The sequence below is a fragment of the Pseudopipra pipra genome, chromosome 1 (genome assembly GCF_036250125.1).
Source record: "Pseudopipra pipra isolate bDixPip1 chromosome 1, bDixPip1.hap1, whole genome shotgun sequence".
NCBI lineage: Eukaryota > Metazoa > Chordata > Aves > Passeriformes > Pipridae > Pseudopipra > Pseudopipra pipra.
In genome coordinates this window covers 88,761,635-88,785,864 of record NC_087549.1, presented here as the reverse complement: position 1 = coordinate 88,785,864, position 24,230 = coordinate 88,761,635, and the positions used below count along the sequence as shown (strand labels likewise).

At 37.8% G+C, this 24,230-nt stretch overlaps 1 protein-coding gene across 4 annotated transcripts in view; it reads left to right on the top strand.

The window, feature by feature from the left end:
• The window catches only part of LOC135418610 (uncharacterized), a 182,524-nt gene that overhangs the window by 119,299 nt on the left and 38,995 nt on the right, over nucleotides 1–24,230 (top strand). For all 4 annotated transcript variants that reach the window (XM_064664081.1, XM_064664074.1, XM_064664059.1 and 1 more), the window contains exons 16-19: nucleotides 6,765–6,983; nucleotides 8,833–9,085; nucleotides 12,523–12,686; nucleotides 17,820–17,979. In XM_064664081.1, the coding sequence (XP_064520151.1) occupies nucleotides 6,765–6,983; nucleotides 8,833–9,085; nucleotides 12,523–12,686; nucleotides 17,820–17,979 (796 nt within the window). The remainder of the gene's footprint in view (nucleotides 1–6,764; nucleotides 6,984–8,832; nucleotides 9,086–12,522; nucleotides 12,687–17,819; nucleotides 17,980–24,230) is intronic.

Below are 24,230 nucleotides of genomic sequence, written 5' to 3'. Positions count from 1 at the left end.
CATCAGGTACAGGGGACTTAGCTTAAGCAGGAGTACTACCTACATATATATGTGTATTTCTTTTCTCCTGGGCAGGGTACACTGTTCCTATTAGCATAAATGAAAGGCTTTTTATCTTGATTCTCCTGAACGTCTATAGATGTTTTAAGTCTAACATTTCTCCTCCTATAGTTTTCCATTTCTTTTTTAACTGAAATGATCTTGAATGTGTATTTATTACTCTGGTGACCCTATAAACTTCTTCTCCAGGTCCTAAACACTGTTTTATTGCTCATGCACAAGGTTGAGCATTCGACATTATTTTCTGGGTGAACAGCTTCACAGATAGTGCTGTGTTTTTTGAGATCTATACCTCTGCTGACATCTTGCATCCTCCCTGTGTGGGCTGTGTCTTTTTCTCATTCATTTATTGTCATCTTATTTACTTAAAGCAGTCAGAGGGCAAGAAGTAGGGGAGGAGTTACATGCTTCCTTTTACTCCTTGACTGGCCTAGTCATGTCATGAGGATGAATAACAGAGGCTGTCTGCTGCCTTTTGTTTCTTTCTAGAATGAAATATAAAACAGAGCTTCTTAAAAGTTCTGAAAGCTGCGCTCGAGTTTCCTTGCTTCATGTTTGTACCCATCCAGAGCTGGAAGCAGCCAGACTGGAATGTTTTAACAAAGTCTGTTCCTGTAAGATTTCCAGACTATTTTGCCAAGCCAATAAGCTCTTGAAAATGCAGTAAAGCATGAAATAGGCAAAGTTTTAGTTGCCTACCTAAACTGCAGGGCTGACAATAATAATTTGGTTTTTGTCATTTTTGCTATGTCATTGTCAGATGCTGCTCAAAGCTGAAATGTGCAAAGCTTTGCCAGCTCTCTGCAAGGAACCACACTGTCCTCCAGCACTACTGCCACTCTGCTTAAATTTTGTGATTCTTTCTTCCTCCAGTGCTTCCTTCCTCAGCTTGGTAAGAAATCTCTTTTCGTGAATGTCTCAGTTAATTCCCTCAGGAAATTCTTAGTTAGCTAAAGTCAGGAGATGGACTTCTCCACCAACCTAAAACTGTTGGGTAAAGGGATTACTGAGGACATTAATCTGCTGCTGTTTACCAATTTTCTGTTCTCGTAAACTCCTTTATAGTGAAAGTTGTGTCCACCATTTTCGGGCTAATACAGTTGTATCCAGAGGAGTATGAAACTGTCAGCACTTTGTTCCCTTCCTCTTTAATGAACATGGCTTGGCCCACTGACCAACAATGTCCATCCCCCAGTATGGAAGAATGCGGTGGTCCCTCCAAGGCAACAGCTGTGCCAGCATATAACCCCCTGAGTGGGCTGTGGGAAAAATTCAGCTGATATGTTTGTATCTGGCTCCTGGCTATGCATGTGATGCAAACACACCTAGGCTGTTGCTAATTCAGACTTTACTGCCTGCTGACCATCTCCCATGAGCTAGCACAGCCTGGAACTTGGAAGGAACTCGACCACAATCACTCTGGGTGAATTCACATACCTGTGTCATGTTCTTTGCAGCAAACCAAAACTATTGCAGTTACTGGATTACTATTTTTCTTGGTTTGCAAGAATGTTTAATTCCTAAATCCCTCATTCAGTGTTTTTGGATTTTGCATGCTTCTGGCGGTTTCTTTTTTCCACTACAGGTGCACCTGAAAAATAAACCTGTCATGATTTTCAGCATTTCTTCTATACCACAATTTTGGATTTTTCAGTAAGCTGTAGAACAAATCCTCCTATGAGCATTTCTATGTTAAGGAACCACTTAATGTCCCCTCAGGTCTTTTGTCACCTCTCTTGCAGAAGAAATCCTCTAGATAACCTTTGTAACTCTTTGTTATACCAGCTTTCTTGGTGCTTGCAAACTGAAGAATATGAAGCATAGGTGTGTCCTGGAAAGAGATGAGAAAAAACAGTGTCTATATTGTTGGCAAATGTTCTCCCTGCTTATATTCACTTTGCATACAAATAAACAAAAATGTAATATTTTATTAGGAATCCAGTGGATAGAATAATGGACTGTAACTCAGCAGAGTTCGGTTCACAGCTCTGCCGTTGGCTTATTGGGCAAGTCATTTGTATCATCACCATACAGCCTGGAATAATGGCAATTTCCTGGTAACACAATACAAGCTTTGAAAAGGAAAAATATTATGCAGAAGGAATAATAATAAAATCCCCTCTAATGATAATAAAATTTTGTGTTTTATGTATATGTTTATGTTGTGCACAATGGAATGAACCATATTCTCTTCTGCCTTATGCTTCATCAGTGGTGCTTCTAACTGGTTTCCATTTGAAGGGCTACATATATTAATTTTAGATGTGCTTTCAGATAGAGGTGTGATTTTCCACTGAAAGTGATAGCATTTCATTGTAGTAACACTGGGCAATATTTCCTGCATCTTTATTTCTGTTGATAAGCCATAAAGAACTTACCACTAAGTTTAAATACCCACCATTTAGGGCTATGGTGGGGAGGGGTTTTTTTTATTTGTGAACTGAGTAAATACGTTGCACAGACTCTTGGGCTGTAAAGACTGCATACGATTCCCTGAAATTAATTTGCATAAAGTAGTAATTTGTGTCTGGATTTGCTCTTTAATTCTTCTCTGTCTCTATGGGTGACAAAGAAACATTTATTTTGCCATATTTTATGAAATGTAAATAATAGATACATTCAGGACTAGATCCTGAATACCTCAGCTGGTAGACACCAATGTACTTTGAGAGGAAGCAGGGTTGCTTAGGCTGATGATCTACACCCCCCCCCCCCCGCCCCAGTTCTAAATGCCAGTTTTGCAGTGCATTATAAAATGTTCACCATGGTTTGTCAGCAGCAAAGTGTCACCCAACAGTATTACCTTCTATCAGCCATTACTTTTCTGTCATCATCATCATCAACTGCAGCTTAGGAGAATCTGTGCATCGTTTCTTTCCTTCTGAACAATTTCCATTCAAATAATTGACATGCTTTTATGGTAATTTGGTCTCTGCTATTTGTTATTGCAGCATTTCTCAAAGAAAAATGCAAAACTAATGCCCTAGAACAGAAACATTCGGCAAATTACTTACCAGTAATCCAAGGAGTCATGGATAAATCCAATACTCAAGTGAATTCTCATTTGGAATTTTATACAGTTTTCACCCAAGGGTTGAGATTTGTTGGGTTTTTTGGTTTTGGTGGTGTGTTTTGGTTTTTTTTTGGTTTGGTTTGGGTTGGGTTTTTTTATGGATGAAGGGGTTGTTTGGTTTTAGAAAGGTAATATTGAAGCTCTCTGTCCTACAGCACCTTTATATCTCTTCTGAAAACTGCATCTGCCAGCACCATCACTCCACTCTCAAGCTTTCACTACTAACACCAGCTAAAAGTATTTAAAGGGGCTGTTTCCACTTGTTTGGTGCATTTCATTTCATGTTTCTACCTCTTTCTTTCTTCATTTTTCAAAACAGTCAGTGAGAGAGATCATTTAAGCCCAGTGTTTTGAAGTGGCAACCAGTAAACAGCCCTATAACATGATTAATGAGTACTCAGAAATAGTTTGCTGAAGCTTACAAGTGAGTTGGAGTCAACAGAATTTGTGTTAAAGTAAATGAAGATATTCCACATATAGGTTGGGACCTTCCCTGAGTCCTTCCCATGTACCATATGCTACATTTTCCACCAATTTTTACCACTGGCTGGTGGTGCTCATGTCAAAGTGTTACACAATCACAGAAGTGACACTCAGGATCTGGACTTCTGACAAATTAAACAGTAAAGAGGATTTTGATTTCCATTTGAAAGCAGGAAACTATTCTAAAATAATTTCTAAGCAGGAAACTGTTCTAAAAATAAAAACTAATGTTTGATTCTACCAATGGACATATTTTTCTTGATATCTTTTACTTCCATCAAGCTTGGCTTTCTGTTGAGTTTCTGGGCTGCTATTGTTTTTTCAGAGGAAAGATGCAGCTAAGGCGTCACAGATGTTGCTCCACTGGTTTAAGCAGGGTCATTGCATGGAAGGCTTTTGGGTTTGATAAGTGAATATGTTTTGAATTTCTCTACTTTTATTTAGAAGTTTATTCAGTGTATTCTCATGGCTGAGAGAGCCAGCATCTCAGCATGGACGACATAGCTCACAGGGGGAAACATTAGCTCTCTTTTAACCTCCTGAAAGTGGAAGTAATCTGGGAAGCAATGATGCAATGATGAAAGCACAGGTTGAATATTTTCATTGCTGCCTAAACCTTAGGGAAGTTCTATGACGACACTTTGTATGGTGCGGTCACAGTGCTTGCACAAGCAGCTTCCACACAATGAGAGACAGAGCTGGAATAAGTGTGCTCTTGTGAAAGTGCTGATTGCATCAACAGGTCCTGCCTCAGTGAGGAAGAAGTAAACTCACCTTCCAAACCCCATATTTTGGTTACTAAGGTTTTTCAGTACTTCTGGTGCTCCAGGACTGCTGTGAATGAAAGAGGACTCGGTATTTTCAGTGCTTTGAGCTATGTATGCTCCTCCATCTCAGTGCTTTGAGCTATGTATGCTCCTCCATCTCTGTGCTGGGTTAGAAGGAAGGATTTATTTCTTGAAACCTTTTATAGGTGTCACACTGAACATTTCACTCTGGTGATGCTTATGCGGAGGCAGCTTCATTTAGTAAATTGAGCCTAGATCATCTAGTAGTAAATGATTCCAGCATGAAATGAGGTGTTGATCTAAATCCAGATTTTTATGAAAAATACATGATTACTTGTGTTCTCAGCACAGAGGTGAAGATTGGCAATGATCCCCGTAGGATGTGGATTTCAGAAATGGGCGAGGCTGGGTGGGACATCTATGCAATTCTGCTTGTTTGATGAAGGATGAGTAGAGTATTATGAGCTAAGATAGTATTATTCTTTCTTTTTTTTTGCACAAACAACAAACTATTTGGTCTAACTAAAATACCAGTGTGGCTAATCCTGCCTTCTTAACTATTCTCAAGGAGTGAATGCCTCAACAGTAAATTTTGATGGAAGCTATTAAAGATGACAAAAATATCTTTATATGAAAGGGAAGTGTAAGGCAATCTGGCTGCAGAGTTCAGAACATTCAGAATTCCATGGTTATTGTAGTATAATACCATAGTCAATTATATTTCTTATTTTACATTTTTCTTTGTCTCTTTCTCACACAAGCCTAGACTATGAATTCATAATGTTAATGAAATGTGTTGTGATGTTCCTGTAGGTTGCTGTGGGAAAATAATTACAGTATGAGGAAGGTGATTCATTATGTAGTCCTGAGTCTCTAGAGCAGGACTTTATGACTGATTGGGATATGAGAAAAATGGACTGAAATGTCTCAAAAAACCTTCAAAACCCCTGACAGATCAAACTACAGTCACTGCAAGGATTAGCTGTCTCAGCCCAATAGACATTTCTGCAAGAAGTTTTAGTGATTTGTACTTGAAGCCTTTTAGTCACCCAAAACCTGGGGGTTTTTTTGTGGTGTGTTTCTGACAACTTCTCATCCTCTTCTTCAACCAAGCAGGTAACTAAAGCCTGAGCCTTCTCATGAGAAAAAGAACTGGTTGACAGCATGCTCTCTCCAATGCATGCATCCTGCTCAACACTGAGGATCAGGAGTAATATGATGCCAAGGCTGGTCTCAAAATCCAGACCTATGGCTGGCAAGTGTGGTGTTTTTATTTCTTCTTCTCATTCAAACCTAGAACAAATGCAGAAACCTTTTAAGTTTCTCTGTTGTTATTCACAGTTCTCTTTGTGACTGCTGAAGAAAGAAATGTATAAAGCTATTTAAGAAATATGTGTAGACATGAAAGTGCTTTAAAAGTGTATAAAATACAGGGCAAGTATGTCTGTTGCTTCTTCTCCAGTCATATGCTACACTTTAAAAAGCCAGTATGTTTTCTTCCACAAAAAGATCTTTATATTTCTGAACTTTCAGAAGCCTTAATCAACACAAATAACAGTCTGAGCATGATGACATCATATTCAGTCCTAGAGTTGTGCATCTCAGCTACTTAGTCGTTTAAATTGGTGGAAATAAGCATAGCAGTTAGAAGTTTTCAAAGGTCAAAGGAGCTACTGTCTTTTCAGCTTTGAATCAGCTGAGAGACTCCAGTTTCTTGGAAATAGAATGCCAAGGCTGCATCTCTGCATCTCTTTTCCTCCCTCCACCCTATTTGAAGCACTATGGTAATTAGTTTAAAGGGCAAATCACACCACACTCAGTAGAAGAATCCTTTTACAGTGCAAGTTCCTTTTTATTTTCTCTTTCATTTGAAACTAAAGAGGAGTTTTAGCCCACATTGTGTACTGAGATATTTGACCAAATGTTCTTAACCAAATGCCAAAAAGCTGTTCACGGGTTTTCAATAACATTAATACTTTTCAGTACAAATATGACAAGTTCTTTTACCATTCTCTCTGAAGAGAAATAAGGGAAAAAGTGTTCCTCAGAGAGCAATTTGTGAGAAAATTAAAATCAAAATGAAAGCAAGAGTCTTTTAAAAACTTAATTTTAAGTGTGATTTGTCGTCTTTATGAAAGTGACAGCATGATTTCTGTGAGGAAGCCACCTCTCACCTAGGCTTGCCATGGAAAAACATTCTTTTTTATTTGTTTTACTGTCAGATGCACTGTTCAATCAAAAGTTATGATTAGAATCTGTACCAAATTACCTGTATAACAGGACTCTACAGTGTTTTAGCAACTGGTATTCCTTTAATGTCTTTACGAATGACTCTTTGCGTTGTTTCCATATATTTCTAGCTGCCATTCTGCTGCTGAAGTGAAACTGCACCAGCAGGTTGTGGAGCATTTTCATTTTGTGGCATACACAGTCTTTTCAGAGCTGGGAGCCACACACTGGCGCTCCAGGGACTTCTGGCTGCTCACGCTGCTAGTAGTTTTGCTTTGGTTCGTGAGACTTTACCTGCATTATTTGAGCCAATGGCTCTTCCTTCAGACCATCTCCATACCTGTTACAAAGTAAGTCCTGCTAACCTCTTTTCTCAGTCAGAATATTACTCCAAATAACTTGATTCAAAGCAGTTCCTCTGAGCTATGAAGAGAATCAATGACTAAGACTTGTGCTAAGGGCTCTACATGAAAGCCCGGATAGGAGCCTCTGCAGAGACTAAGATCAAGGACTGCATCCAGATTCTAGATGATCTGATATGCAAATGTGACCCTAGGAGGTCACATTTACATATCAGGTAGAGGTGTTAGTAATGTAAACTTTAAACCCAGAACACAATGTGTCCATCTGTGTGTCTTGTGTCAATGCCTACCTCTCTTCTTTCTGAGATACCTAGCAGGTGATGTATCTTCCAGAAGAATCATTTATCATTTTGGATAAAGTATTTCAAAATGCCTAAGAAGTGCACAAAGCTGAAGAAGCATTCAAACCATATTTCATATTACTGAAGTGATCTATGAGTAAAATACTTCTAAGAATTTAACTTTGTTATATCAGTTTTACTGTGAGTACTACAATGGGTTGACATATTTTAACTCTATGATACATAGACTTTAGCTCAGGAATTAGAGCTCCCTAGAGAGTTGCAGGAAAATCATTGCTTGTCACTACTTACATGAAAAAAAGGTGGAAAACAAGTCCACTAGTGATATATACCTGATTCTCTACATATTGCTGTGGGGTAGAGAATGGGTTTACAGAATAAGAAACTTTAATCGTGCTTAGGAAAGGGACAATTTCTCCAATAGAAACTTTTTTTTTATTTGTTCACTTTAAGGCATCGCACAAACCTGAATCAGTCAGTAGGAGCCAGTAGTGTACAACTTTCCGACCTATATCTACTGTGATAGTGGGATTGATTATTGGATAAAATTTGTACTGAGTGGACTCTGGACAGTGCTGGGTATTGTTAAGGTGGTCTTCTAGATCTTAATGCAAAGCCAAGCATCTCTCACTTCTGTCCTTGCACATCCCATGTGTGCTCAGCCAGCTGGTGTTAAAACTTCTGGGAGGCCAAGCATCGAGAATCTGTGAAAACAAAGGAAACTCAACAGAAGGAATCAATGCATGAGAGAGTGGTGGTCATGTTCAAAGCCACTAGTCACAGCTGTCCCAGGCAGTCAGCTAGATAATGGATAATGTTCTCAAGCCAAAATGCCCTGGATCAGCATCCCAGTCTGTAGCTGTGTGCCTGAACAACATAAGACTGAGCTGAGCACTCTCTGCTCCTAACAAATATAGTGGTAACACTCACAAGTCAGAACCAAAGTGAGAATCAAACCACTTTAGCTAGGAACAGAACTTAAGCCACTTCAACTGGATTGAAATTTTTGCCTTAAATTACAGCTTCTGTATGTAGCTCACATGGCCATGCAGTTCATGTCTCTTACAGTGCCAGCAAATTTCTCATTGTATGAGCTTTGCAAATCTCGTGATCTCATGGTGGCAAGAGGAACATTTCCAATCACTTTAGGCATGCTAAAAACTATGTCTTCCATATCAGATTTTCTGCTTCGTGCAATGCCCAAAGGTGCTGCAGTATGCAGACACAGGTAAGCTTCTGGGGCCTGTGCTCATGATGGTGCTTCTGGGAGGTAGCATCTTTGTATAGCCTTTCCTGCACAGTCCCAAGGGCCTGGAGGTGCACCTAGTGAACTGAGAGTCAGAGGGGGTCAAAAGATACAGAGGCAGGAGGAGAAAGTTTCCTTTTTTTTTTTGAGTAGCTTCATACAGTTTTTGGTCAGAGGGTTGTGACGCAGATAGGGATGCAACTTTACAAAGCAACATGCATGATTCTACTTTTTTTTTAATGGTCTGCTTAGCAGCACAGACAAACACTCTCCTTTTGCTTTTTTACAGATTCCAGCTTTTTCCTCACACTGTTGAACTGTGTTACCAGAACTCATTGCTGCACACCAGTGAAGAGTTGGTCATGGTTGTGGTGGGACCCCTAACCTTGAATGCAGGGCTGCTTCTTATGGTCCTGATCAGATGGGGCTGTCAGCAGCTGTTTGACTCATTCCCTTCCTTCTTGTCAAAGTTTATCATAGCTATGGGACTATGGACAGTGCTAGACCCCTTGGCAGTGTTAGTAGTGGATTCATTCCTGGGGGTGAGTCACTTAAAATAACTTGAACATGAGAATTTGATGTAGAAGTTTGTTTTATTCAATGAATCACTGAAAGATACGAAATTCCACCCCTGGCAATGGAACATGAAAGTTAAAAAGAAATTAAATAATAATGTTATACATTACCTTTTTATTAACAAAATTCCCATCTAATGGAGTCACTGTGTTTCTACGTAAAACTAAGAGCACTGTATAAGCCATATACGGAGATAAGAAAGTAAATCCACTGCTGAAGTGATTGCATCTGCTTTGAAAAGGATTGCTGCAATTTTAGATGTTAATGGAGATGGGTTAATGAGCAATCCTGATTATTAACACTTCAGATTTTTCTAAGCACTGAAACAGACAAAATGAAAAAAATGGAGGTTATCGTGCACTTCTCTGACATGCAATATAGTTAATATAATTTGCTGGCACTCCTAAAAAGACTTGTGAGATTGAAAGATAAACATCTTTAAGAAGAGAGCTTCGTCATACATAAAATCAGTAGAGCAAAGCTCTCAACTCTATGTATGTGCTGTGTAGCCCAACAGTACTTTGGTGACTGCCAACTTTTATCACGTCCAAGGTAAATGCCTAGACTCCCAGAAGATGCAGTTCAAATTTGGGTCTCACTGTGTATGTGATACAGGGTCCTTTTGATGGGTGTGGGATTCTGAGAGCTTTTCTGGGGGTGTGGTATTGCTCGTCTTCTGCCCTTGTTGGTCTTTCAAAGTCATCTATGTTTCTGTTGCTCACTCTAGATTAAGCAGTAATCCACAGGCCTTGCTGGTGATCAGGTTTTCTCAAATCTCTTGGTTCCTCATCTGCTAACCTGTGCTCTGCAGGTGCTTTTTACTCTTTACATTGCAATGGTTTGGAAAACTAAAATTCAGCTCTTCAATAAATTTAATTGGAGCTCACTTGAGAGGTAATTGCAATAGTTTGAACATGTGGCAACACACTCTAGTTTTCATTTGGACAGCCTGTATTTATTTATTTATTTTTAAATTTTGTGATATAAAACATGCACAGAATTGAATTTTAATTGTAATTATTCTGATTGAGATACGTTTTTCCTAAGAGAAAAAGAGGTATTCCTGCAATAACCGGGCTAGAAATATTGAAATGCTTAAAAGGCTTTTTTCTCCATTCTAATGCTGATGTATTCATAAAAACTGGAAGAAAGGCTGAGGTCTGCCTTATCTTTCCCACACTTGCATTGAGAAAATTGTTGCCATTGACTTCGGTGGAATTGTGCTTAGTTCTACACAAACAGGATCATTACCAATTTCAAATAGCACTTGGTCAGAAGGAAACATGAGATACAAGTAAAGTAACTTGTTTTTTCATTACAATGTTAAAAAAATACACACCTCTCTGTACTTCACACTGAAAACTTGGCAGTCTTACCACCAAGATTATCTTTGGTAGGAACTCATTTGTCCAAATATTACACAATATACTGTGTGTATCCTTTCCAAAATGAAACTATATCTCTTACATGTGTTTTCATTATTGCATTTGTAATTTTTTTTCTCCTGGCATTCTTTCAGCAGCTATTTCAGATTTACTTGCCAATCTATTTTAGATCAAACCTTTTTAAAATATTATGTTATGGTAATATGAGTTATTTTAGTGATAGAATGTATTTTAGTATCCTAAATGACCTTAATACTTATGAAAGATGACAGATAGCCCTGGAGACAAAAGTTTTTGTGTTTACTAAGTAATGTTTTTTTATTGCCAAGGAAAGGCTAGAGGGCAGTTGCATTGGTGGGGGGGATGGGTGTCAAGTAATAGTCCAAAATACTGTGTCAAATGTGTGATTTCAGGTTTGATTTATTGTCAGCTTGTAAAAGGATGTTCCAGGGATAAGAAACTCTTATGCAGTTCAAGTTCCAGTTCTGCCAGAGCTTTCCTGGGACCCCACTCACTTCATTTGTCTATAGCTTCTAAAAAGCAGACAGTAACACCTCTTTGGCCACATGGACACGTGTCATCGTAAAAACCAGTAGACATTGCAAAAAGCTCACGTGACCATCCCTCAGTGATATGATAAGTACTTGAGAGAGACGTTGACAGATATTATTTAAGTAATTTGAATTAAAGACACCTTTCTTGGATCATGTCTTTGAGGATCACAGAAGGTATACAGATTGACAGAATATCTTTGTTAGAAAAAAAGGATAGAAAAGCGCAGTTTTCCCATGCCATCTTTGCCTTGCCAGATAGAACTGCTTAGATAAGAAAGAAATTTATTCTTATTTGCCATTCAGACTTTTGCCTCTCTGAAGGAATGTCAGGATGTGACTGCTGTGCAGAGGATTTTTCTTGGTAGACAGTTTCTTGTGATTTTTGGGTTTGGGCTTTGTTTGTTTTTTTTTTTTTTTTTTTTTTTTTTTTTTTTCTCCCAGAATTGAAGATATAACTGAGAGATAGAACAGAACCAGAGTATTTTAATATTTTTGTTACCAATATGGACAGTTCTGAATTAGTGACTAGTCTTTATATGTCATGACTGGTGTCCTGGGACCTTTAATTTCCATTACAGAAACCTAGTAGTGTTGCAAAAGATGAAGAGAGAACAGAAATGTCCTCAAGAATCTCAGTCCTTTTATAGCTCGTCATTGGACTTGTAGTTGTTGTTCCTTCACCGTGCATGTCACTGCATGCATAGGAGGTAGCCAAAAATGAGAAGAAAGTTTTGACATTTCCTAAGGATTAATTTGGCCAAGTTGCTCAGAAAGGTACAGGTTTCTTGAAGCCTAAAGGTCACAGACTCTCTCTCTGAATGATGAACACTGGATGTTTTGGTGGTTCAGTTTCACATCCTTGCAAAATGTGTCAACATGATCTAATATGGGTATAGCTGTCACTGTGTCACTTTAAAAAAGAAAAAGTGAAGAGAGAAATTTATTTTAACTCTGAGTAGTAGAAGATCCATGATATGTATTTAAATTCTTCTAAATTGATCCAGCAGAGGGCAACAATATGTCAATACAGAAGCTAGTTCTTAAGAACTAGATGGGGGGGGGGAGAAAAAAAGGAAAATAATAGATTTCTGGAGAAGAATACAAATCATTCAATATTATGCCTACTTGGTCATAGAAATAAGGCAAATTTCAACCTTCTTCCCTTTCCACTTTTCCTGACATACATTAGTAGAGTTCACTTTGAGTATTTTCACTGTTACACGGGTTTTGTTCAATAAGTCACCTCTATAGGGTAGATTTTAATTGTACTAAAATCCACCAGAAAATAGTTTATTTCACATCTTATGGTTAATTTCAAATTCTGTATAGCAGAATCCTAAGTTTCAGACTGTGTTCCTTGCAAATTACACTTAAATTCTTCTTGTAAATAAATTCAGGTTCTTTTGCCTCTATGGTCTAATCAGGTTCGATATTTTCTTACATTGATTTTTTTCTCCATGACAGCGATTTGGGAACAGTGTAGACAAACCAATTGCTGATGCTGCAAAACTCTCCTGGGTCTTTCTAAGAGCTGAGGAGTCAGGGGTTCCTGGTGCTTTAATCACTGTGATGCTTTATACAGTCCTGTTCATGATCTCGTCGACAGTATTGTACCTGTATTTTTTAAGGTATGCCTCTTTATCTTATTATTCCCTTAGGAGCTTAGGCTCATGCCCCTTCTCCTGTTGGATAAAATAAGGTGACATCGGAAAAGACTTATCAGTGTCACACATCCAGAGCCCAGAATTGCAGATAATCAAGGAGGGGTTAGCTTCTGCTTAACTTTTAATGCACTGGGATTTGCTGGGCACTGCAAGTCAGAGATGGAGCCATTTACTTCCTCACCAGGAGCACAGCTGGTATCATGGTTTTTCATAGAGTCTAGGAGCCTCTACTTGTCTGGCTTCAGGCAATGGTTTCTGTGTCAAGGGCTTAAGCTGCAAAGTGTGTGTACCTTTTATATAGGTATTTTAGAAGATGTTGTGTCTTATAAGCAGGGGTTTTGTGAGAAATAGGAAAAATTTCAGAAAGCTATGTATGATATGAAGTGCAAAAACCTCTGAGTTTGTAGTGGCTCTCAGAGCCTTACAGCCTTTTGATGATACAGTATTTTTCACTTGGTGTGACTGAGTCATCATGACATGACTTAATCCAAATAATTTTTCCATGAATTCAGCCCATTTTCAATATTCAGTTCATCATGAAATTTGACCAACTACCTTTCTTGCCACCTTCCTAGTAGACACAAATTAACTGTGCAGTCAATAGGGAAAGGTGTGGGATGCTGAAAATTAATTAGATAGGATGTCTAATATATTAAATGAAAAAATGTTGGGGTTTTTTTTTTTGAGTGGCTCATCTATAACCTAGTATGAATTTTGTACTGGCCCTCTATTCATCCAGTGATGAATGTTGGCAAGCACCAATAAAAAGCCATATGAAAAGGCAAGCTGCAGGCGGATGTAAGAATAGAAAAGCCCAGCATACGCCCTCCATATGACAGAATCATCCCTCAGTCACCCTCTCACAGATTCTGCAGATTCTGCAGCAGTCAGGAAAAGATAAATGGCCATCTAAATTTCTGCAAAGTATTTCAAAGCTTCTGCATTCCTGGAAGCCGTACACAACTCCAATGTACTGGTAGTCTAGTTAATTAGTTTTTGGGATGTTAATGCCTTCTTAATCATTGACTTAATAGTTTTGAATAGCTTCATAAGTTTTAGCTGCTGTCGCTTATTACTCAGGAAAATTAATTTAAATTAAAACATTTGTAAGACAGGTTTTTATGAGAATATTACCAACATCTTCATTGTCTGGGGAACAGGTGCAAGATCATCAAAAGTACCTTTCCTTCTGGATCAATTTTCCCATAATGTTTTCCAATAAAGGGGTGGGGGAATAATGTTACTAAGGGAAAAAATAGTTGTCTTAGCACAACACATTTCAAAAATGATTCATTGGAAAATACAAAAGCAAAGGGAAAATAACAAAATGTGTTACAGTGCATAAAGTCTTTGAAGTTCTTTGCTTGATAACAAAAGGAGACATTTTGAATACTGGAGTCTGTACAGAGTAAAATTATACTATGATCTTCTGCAATTGGATCAACTTTCTCTTCCTTGTGTGTCTACAGCCCAACACAGTGGGAACCTTGGACATAGCCAGGAGTCTTGAGCAGCACGCTGTCAGTCCAACAATGATAGCAGTAAAACTTTTTAAAAAGTTTTTAAGGAAAATATCTCTATAATTCATAATACTGTTTCCTGAATATTGATATAATAGCACTTGTTTTCAAGAGAAAGTAGTGCTATAACTAAGGCAGTAGCATCCCTTTGTGTGAGTGTTTCTCAGATGTTATATCTAAAATATATTCAAATGTAATGTTGCTCAGCTCAGAAAACATGTTTTTAAACAGACATCCACCTTATTTTTTGCTTGTAAAGTAAACCAATATAAATATTGAGGGATATCTTCTGCCTTAAGACCCCAATCCACAGAGATTGGATCCAACTTTGGCTGTTGAATGGAGGAGTTGGTGCCATTTTTTAGAATTACTCAGCAGTTTGCCATTAAACTGAAGTGTTTGACTGTGTGTAAAAAAGGGATAAGAACACTGAACCCACAAGACCACCAAAGAAAGCAGGGGATGTGTCTGTTTCTACCACAGCTAAAAAGCCTCATGGCAGCACTGATGAACAAGCAGGAAGCTAATGAAATCATGGGCAGGGGATAAGCAGCAGTAGACATCTATTTGCATCTTTATAAACCAAAATACCTCAAAAAGTCTGGCTCCCCTTGGGTGTCTTGGGAGTCTGTAGTACATCTAGCATGGAGAGATATTCTAATTACTTTTTGGAAAAATGAAGTGGCATTGGTTGCAATTCCTTCAATTTAATTTCTCTAGACATTAGAAACAGACAGGAATTTGTTGGTGAAATGTTTTCTGCACTGTGAGAAAATGCAGACCCCTCTCAACTAAAAGTGTCTGCTGAAAGTGTCTGAATTTCCTGGTACTGAAACATTATTCAGGGAAAAGCTTCAAAAATCTACATTTTTCAGTGTTAACAGCAAAATTGTTTTTGTATTTTTTAACAGTGGTTTTCCAAAAAAGGATGAGAAAGGCTCAAGTGAAGATGTAATAAATTATTTTAAACCACTAAAATTACCCTTCAATTTTTGGCTTGTGTAATTCTTTGAGAAGCCCGTTTTTTTGACTGACTCTGGATAGCAAATCATTTCAAGGTTTTCTGTTCTTTCTGAGAGATAAATAAATGAACTTGTAGAGTATTATACTGATTCTCATATGTCTATAAAAGGTAATTTGTTTTGGTTTTTTATTGTATTAGCAATAGAAATAACTATTTTATATTTATAACAACCCATGTTAAGGTACAATAGGTGTTTTATTATTTTCATGTTGAAGAAAAGAAATTAAAGCAGGTAACAGGAGCAGGCTGAGTCCTTTGAACAAAAGGAAATAATTTAGAAGACAGCCTTCATGATTCTTAATTAATTCAAAGTTAATTATATTGTTTATAACCATGTGCTTAAAATCTTCATATAGAAAATGTTTATGGCAGCAAATAGACAGTAATTTAACTGCATTAAATTTTACTGAATTTGAAATAAGAATGTTACATTAAGTGAGCTTAAATAAATGGCAAGGTCTTTCTCTTGTTTAGCAAGATAAGCGACAAGTCATTTAACTTGCTGACCTGGAATTTCAAATACGAACACCATGGAATAATATTGCTTCAACATGAGCAGAAGGTCAGAAAGCCCACCAGCTTGACTGCTAGTTTTTTAACTAAGTACCAGATAATTCTAAATCACTAGTCAATTCTTGCAAAAATGTATCTATTGTACGAAAAGATCATCTGATGTAGATCCAGAGATTAAGAGAAAAACTTTTCTTTGAAGACACTGTGGAATATGCTAAAGTACTCTGTGAAGGATATTAGTTATTTATAAAACATAATTTCTACTTTAGCGTGGTTTAAGTTACTCTAGTATCCTGCTTTGCCTTAGCACTGATTTGCATTTCACACTTTAAAGCATTTTCTGTTATTTCTTGTAGCCAGTTTTTTATATTCCCAAGACTATCTACCTCTTGATTAGGTTTTCTTCCAGCTGCTCTTCCCTTTATAAGAGAATCCCAAAATGACATCTTGGAAGCAAATTTAGGGCTGCAAAAAAGAATGTTTCAAATAAAAGAAAGGTGGGGAAAAAAGTACAGAGAACACCTTTCCATCAAAGCATGAGATATAAATTCCTAATCTGATGTTGAGCCAGGCTGCCAGATTTTGGTATCAGAATAGCTACTCTCTCACAGAAACTCTTGGATATAGAGTTCGACCGTAAGGTACACATTCCCCTTTGAAGAGAGTGCTAAAGCTCCTCATGAGATCAAGATGAAAAAATGTCTCTTGGTGCATCTCCTTATTTCTGTTCCACACCAAATCTCAGTTGTGGGCAAAAGTATACTGAGCAGCTTACTGAGTGTGTTTCTCTACACTTACTGTGAGCACTGTAAAGCATGATGTAGAACTGGTGTAAATGTGAAGTTCATTCTGATTTATTTGAACAACCCTCTGCCTCTCCTATCTGGACACATTGTTCAGCACATACAGGCCAATACAAGACCCAAGGATAAGGACCAGTCACAAGAAGTGGCACAAGTGCTGCTATACGCGAGAAGGATGAGAGTACAGAAGGTCAAAGGAATTATGCCTGTGCTATGTCTCCAACTTGCCAAGAAATGAAGGACCTGTACAGCCCCACTGAAGTCCAGGCATTTTGTTGGTTGTAGAGCCAAACAGCAACCCATGCACTTCACATGATTACCCAGCCAGTCTCTGAGGACAAAGAGGTTGAAATTAGCACCAAGCAACGACTGAATTGTAGTAAAATATTAGTTTGGAAGAGGGTACGAAAGGAAAGATTCCATCTAATATCCAAAACTGAGATTCCATATTTCCTGATCTTTATTTTCCGAACCCCTGTTTTGGAATAAAAGTAGAATGAAAAAACAATGAATTGAAGAGGTTTGATTTGAATCCAACAGCAATTTTTTGAAGTTTTTAAGTTTATCTTAGGCTAAAAATGTGACACCAGACTTTTCCAAAAGCCTCACAATATTTCTTGGTTTCACCTACATTAGGAAATACCACACAGCAAGCCTTTCTTGTGGTAGAAAGTTTTACTGTGTAGTGCTTAGTCAATTCCTTACCACAGCACAGAAATGTCAAAGAAAAACAAACCCAGCAAATGAAATGAACTTTTCTAACTTCAAGCAAAGTTTAGATTGTGTAGACTCCAGGCTTGGGTTTGAAAATAATGGTGAGTTGTTCCTTTCCATATGACATGGTTTGCCCATTATTGAACCCTGGCACACCAGGACTTCCATTTATGCCTAACTATGGTACTGGAATAGTTACCCAGCCCAATGCTAAGGGCAGACATTAGACATTCTGAAGGAAAGTTAGATCAGGATCTTTTTAGGAAGTCAATATTTTTAAATAATTAAAATAAATTGCTGCTACGTTGATGTGATTTGATTTGGGTACCGTAAATCCTACAGAGGGCTGGGGAGGGCTGTATGTCGGAGAACTTGTTGGAAAGAAGCTTCTTACTCGTGAGTCATGAGCATAGTCATGAAGGTGAAATCAAGATTTAGAAGGATACCTTCAAGGATACCTTCTTTTTTGTGTGTGTGAAGAGTCCTTTCAAAAATGAACCCACTGTGTCTTTTCTATCCTTAGGCTACATAGTGAAGGTTGGCTGTTGGATGTATTTCGACGTATTCATGGTGAGGAAGGCACATTCTTTATTCCACTGGACTTAGAGATTTCCAGTCAGGAGCTGAGCTACATTATGAAGAGGGCTGAGCAGTGGAGAGGAATCAACGGTGAAAGACGGATGGTGAGTGGTGAACAGAGTCTGCAAAAGGAATCTGTGATCCAAATTAATGCTTTGTATTTCTGGGTGTTACCGAAGAGTACACAGATATTAGAAATGATTCTTAGGATGCTTCATCGAAGGGAGAAGTTAAGAAGCATGTTCAGGAGAATTTTGTGATGTTGCATGTGCATTGCCTGAACATCATAAGGGGTTACAATCTGCTTAGTAACCAAAGGCTTAGAGGCATCACTGGTGTTAAAAATGATCTGTGCCATCTACTAGTTCTTGACGGGGTCATAGAGACCTACTACTTGTTTAAATGTCAGTATCATCCCAGATAATTTCTCTGCCAGCTCAGCAAACTGAGGAATTCCATGAACAAGTAGAATTCACTCTTTAAAAGGGCATAGGTGGGGCTGCCCTGAGAAGGGGGTGTGAGTTTGGTCAGTCAGAAATGATAGCTATGCTCTGCTTTCTGGCCCTTTCCTTTCAGGATTGCCCAGAGGAGTAGGGTAAGCTGGAAATGTGCAGGGGAAGGTGCACTACTTTGGTTATCAAAAATAACTTTTTCTTTTCCATTAGGCCACTAGTGTCTAGTCTCAAATACAGACCTAAGGCTGTGATGTATAGGAGATTAATTTGTGTTTACAAAGTGTCCAGTGGTGGTGGTGCCATCCACAGATGAGGCTTCTGAGCATAATTGCTTTCAGAGGATTGAAAATAGAAGAAATAACGTGGTCAGCAGTCTGTGAGGCACACTGTCTTCCTTCTGTGAGGGTCTTCTTCTTCCTTGCTTTCTAGCTTTGCGTCAGTGTTATTAATTCCCATGAGACTATTTTATAAACCAGCTTTTGGTCAATTGTTAAAGTGCTCATCAATTTGATTTATACATTTATGAATACCTCTGAATATAATGCTTTGTTTGGTAACTCTCCTGCTTCAATGTAAAAATGAACAGATTCCATATAGGAAGGAAATTAGTCCTCTTAAGTACGTATGAGTTGTTTTGTTTTTCTTTTCTAACCCACTGGGACAAGGACTTCAGATAAGGGTCTGCAGGTTTTTCAAGTCTCTATAGCTAGCTCTGAAAGATCAGCATTTTATAAATATATAGCCTCAGTTGTCACTATTATAAACATCTGCCACAGCTGTAATTATTTTCCACTTTTTTTTTCATGATGACAGTTTGTACCCTGAAAGGAAAAACTGAATGAAAAAGCAGATAGTCAGTAAACTTAATTTTTGTGGAAAAATGCAGAGCAGAACATGGTATTTCAACAGAGGGGAGGGAAAAAGTTGGAAGGAATGAATGTGTTTCCACAGCCACCTGCCTCCGCCATTCCCACTTTTTATGCAGATAGAACTTATTTTATTTATCCCAGTAAGTAAAATAACACTTTTTATTTTTTTGCAATTGAAATCTTTCTACAGTAAGTCAAAGCATGACCACTGATGATTGGTTTCGATTACCTTTGTTACAAGGTTAAACAAAGAATATATATATTGGACCTCATTTTACATGTCAGGAGGAGGTTTAGGTAAGATATTAGAAAAAGGTTCATCACCCAGAGGGTGGTTGGGCACTGGAACAGGCTTCCCAGAGAAGTGGTAACAGCACCATGCCTGACAGAGTTCAAGAAGCATTTGAACTACTGATGCCATATGGAAAAAGGGGCAGATAAGGCAACTGCAAACAACTGTATTTCTGTTTTGAGTACTGAATAAATTTCTAATGTTATTACCAGTGCATCATTTCTTGCGGCAGTGCTGAAAGGGCTGAATAAGAGAAAAAAAAAAGGAAAAAGAAAAAATGAAGGGCAGGTGGGAAGGAGAGGTTGAGGATAAAGACGTACATAAAAGAATGGAAAGAAAAATTTCTGTTCTGTATACAAATAGTTTGTCTCTGAATGAAGGAAATACGGACTGTCCACTGCTACAGTAACACGTATTTCAAGGGCCAGAACACTGAAAAACATGACCCACAGCTATAGATGCATGTAAGTGCCTAGTTTTGCTCCCAGTATGCAGCCTGGCATGCATGAAATGCCACACTGAAATGTGTCTACCTGACCTTAGTCTGAGATCCTTTAAAATGGACCAAGTCTCAGCTGAATCCAGCAGCACGGAGGGTGCAGTCAGAGCTGAGGGAAGAATCCCAGTGCTGTGTAGGCAGCAGTGCACATTTCATTCAACAAAGCAAAGTCAAGCACAATTTTGTCTTTACTGAATCCCTAAGTTTCTCATTCTATTCTGTCTACATCTGCATGGATTTCTTGTCCTTTCTTTTATATCAATCCTAATCAAATGCCAGGCTGGGGCAACGTTAAACATTCCTGTTCTCTATGGGACATATTGGTGCAGTCTATATAATAAAAGAAAGTATGAACAATGTGGAAAGAGTGCAGAAATTTGCATCACTTATATCAGCAGGATCTCTACCATCTACTTCAGTGGCACAGGATCTGCCTCACAAATAGGGGAAATTTGCGAGAGGAGACTGTGGTCCAAAACTCCAGAGTTATCTGTACGAAACACAAATACTGTGAAAAAAGAATCAATGTTCTTCAGAAACCTGAAATCTTCCCCTTCTGCTGTTTTTTTTGGTTGTTGTTGTTTATATTATTTTGATGGAAAAGAGAATCATCAAACGAAGTTTGATAGCTCTTTAGTAAATCTAGTTTTGTAATAAAGACTTTCTCCATTGTAGAAACGTGTTCTCCATATGGAACATCTCTCTGCAAGACTGGGAAGTATATGTACAGGTCTTTTATGCTCCTAGGCATTGCAGATACTGAAAGACCCTTTTTTTTCAGCCATAGATTTGCATAAGGTATTTGTCTTGTCCCTCTCTTTTTGTATGTCTAATTGTACAAGGTAATCAGTATGGAAGACACATCACTAGCCCTTATTGCGTGCATTATTAATGTGCTAATTTTTAAATAAGATACGAAATTAACTGTGAAAAATTTTTATAAAGGGAAGCATGAGACTGCCATATCTTACATCACTCCATATAAAGAATATATTTTAAATGGAGGTCATTCAAGTAAATAGTCAGTCAAACCTTCTGGAAAAAAATAGGTCTACGTTTCTGCAATATTTTCTTGCTATTAACCACATGCTTCCCATTTTTATTCCCTGGATTAAAAATTGCCCCATAAATGGGTATTTTATAATATGCTTAATTTCCTTTTATTAAATTGATAAATGCAGCAGCAGAGGACACATTTACAATATGATGAGAATTTAAGGTTATTGCATTTTATAATTTTTATATTGTTCAGAGAAGTGATTTGTCATTTGTGGAATGACATCCATGCCATCATTTCAAGGTGTTTTTAGTCATTCTTTTGATAGGAAAAAGGTCACTTTCTGTAGACCAGGAAGACATCAGTCTATTAAACTAATTTGCCTACATGCAAATTTTGTCATTTTTACCTCATTAACTATTTATCATAGAGTAAAAAAAAATATATATTCATGAAGGGGCAGCTAACAGCCTGATGGAGCTGGAACTAATATTTTGCAACTCTAATGATTTTTTGCATCCTTAATTAGATAGCATAAGGTTGATATGATTAGGTCAGGATGTAGTGTTTTTCATTAAAATACATTTTAGAAGCTGTATTCATAATCTGCCCTTGCAATTAAATAATGAGCCTATGAGTTTAATATTATCGACCCAATTATTATCCCATGGAAAAGTATACTGTTAATAAATTTGTGCCGTAGGACCTTCATTAGCAACAAAACGAATTATATTTCCAGGTACACAGATTACATGGCCACAATCACATTTACGTAGTGGTTTGGAAGGCACTGTGGGGAGAGGGCCACCAAAGCCCTGTACCGTACAGAAATGGACGTGATTTTTTTCGAAGAAGTCATTTACAATGCCTTTAATGAGGAAAGCTGCAAAGAAGTAAAAATGCCACCTACAAAGGCAGACAGAAATGTTTATGGAAACAAACATTTGTAGAAACAGTGTTCTGTGCACCTCTGCTAGGAGGGAGCCTGGACCTCCATTCCTCAGCCTATGGAGGCAGAGCTGAATATTTACTGATCTTTTATTAGAGATGGTCACATGTTAAATGTGTGCCAAATTGTAGAACTGATAAAATCAGGACCAGTGGCAGACAGGAATACATTAACTTGCCATTGATAGCAGATCAGTGACGTGGTTAGGAATCTGCATTTTAGCAAGCCTTTTTCTTTTTTGTAGGAGTGATAAAATGACAATGTCTTGCTGTCCTCACTAAGTAATCGGTTTTCCAAAGTTAAGTAACAGTTCAGAGACAAGGCATGAAGTGGGATTTTCTTTTTGTCTAAACAAATAAGAGTGTTTTAAAAAAAAATATTTCTAGTAAAACAACTGAGCAGGAATGGTCTTCTGAGGGGGATCTATTCTGGCTGGATTGGTTTTTAAGTGTGCAGAGATCGGTGCATCACCTTGCTCATGTTTAAAACCTCTGAACTCTTTGTGTGGTGAATTGCTATTAGCAGGAATAAAAAGGAAAAAATCTAGCCTTTAGAGATTTTTACTGGATTTAGCCCTCCAGGTACCACCCCTACTTGCAGAGGTACTTTTTACATAATAATGCTATCGATGAGTAAAAGTTGTGCAAGTAGTAAGCTAAACCAACACAGTTAGTACACCAAGCATGGGCCCAAAATGGTGGCACATAAGGAGGGTTTCTGAAAAAAAATGCAAGGTCTGTAGCCAGGAAGATAATGTGAAACTTGCACTTGAAATAAAGCCTGATGCACTGCAAAATTATTTTAATGAGACTAGGGCTAATTTTCTAATTTTAAAATGATATTATAGCAAACCATAAAAAATTACCCGGCAGTAGACTTTTGAAAGGAAAATATATTTGTAATTATCTTGAACACACAAGATTACTTCAGGGCCTATTATCGACACAATTTTTGGTACCACTTTACACTAATTTGCATTTATTACTCTCAGGCCAACTATTAATATGTTAATAAATAAGTCATTAATACTTGTTATTTAATTGCTATCTATTTATTCCTGTTCAATAATGCATTAATTACTTGTGAATAGTTGAGGGCAAAATCGTGCCCTTGCTAGTGGAATCAGCACTGGCAATACAGGAAACCAATGTCAGACATGCCAGTGTTGCAAGAGCTGTCAGAGAGCAAGTCATTTAAGCCATTTAGCACCAGGAGGTTAATTTCTGATCTTGTCTTAGAGGAAGCTTCATGATCCTCCAGTTGGTCTCTACAGCAAAGCTGCTGGACCATGCGTGGGGGCTGATGAAGGCAGGCAGTACTACACCTGAGATTGCTGTAATTTGTCTATTCTTAAGATTCTAGTCTTGCTACCATACTGGAGTTTGGAATCTGCTTTCACAGGCAGGTGGATGATGGATAGAGAAAAACGAAGGGCAAAAATCGAAGTTGTTTGAGGTCTGGCACTGGACTGAGGACTGTGCAGCACATAGTGTATAGTGAGAAATGGAAATAGGTACATTGCTTTCTTGCTGTTGGATACTGGAAATAGAAAAAGAGGATCCCCTACCGTGCCCTAATTCAAAATCCCAGATTCAAGCTCTTTGTATTCCCTTGTATAAGTAGACTGTAGTGTAGATCCAAAAAGGCTAAAGAATATACTGACAGCATAATTGGTGTATTTTCTGTTTGAAGCTTTAGCACTATTCTGTGATTTCTTTCCTCTTTTTCTTTAAAAAAATGGATGGTGAGACCAGGCCAAATTTTGAACAAGAATTTTAGCTTGTCTCTGTGGATCTCATAGATCTGATCATCTTAAATTTGATCTCTTTGAAGAGTAGGGTGAATTTTTCCAATGAACACAAACACAAATTTTGGTGTTGCCTTTCAGGAAGCCTGATTTCCAAAAGATAGGTGAAAAGTTGCAGGAGTATATTGACGTAAAATAAATGAGGAAATGAGCTGGAAGAGATAATAGCATGTCACAGATTGTGTGGTCCTGAAGGAAAAGTCATCAGAGAACAAGGTGGTAATAAGAGAAAAGAAGGGAAAGTGGTTCAGGAATTTGTGCAGAAGACACAACCGTGCCAAGGAAAATAGAAAGAAGATGAAAGAAATGCCACATAAGAGAACCTGATAGGAAAAGATAACTATACAATAATGGTTCTATAAAAGAATTCTCTTCTTCTCAAATTGCTGATTTAGATACCACTGATCTGCAAATGTAGACATGAAAACATGTTGAGAAACCAAAAGAACAATTTCCTTTTTATTCATTCACTCTTCTGTTTGCAAAC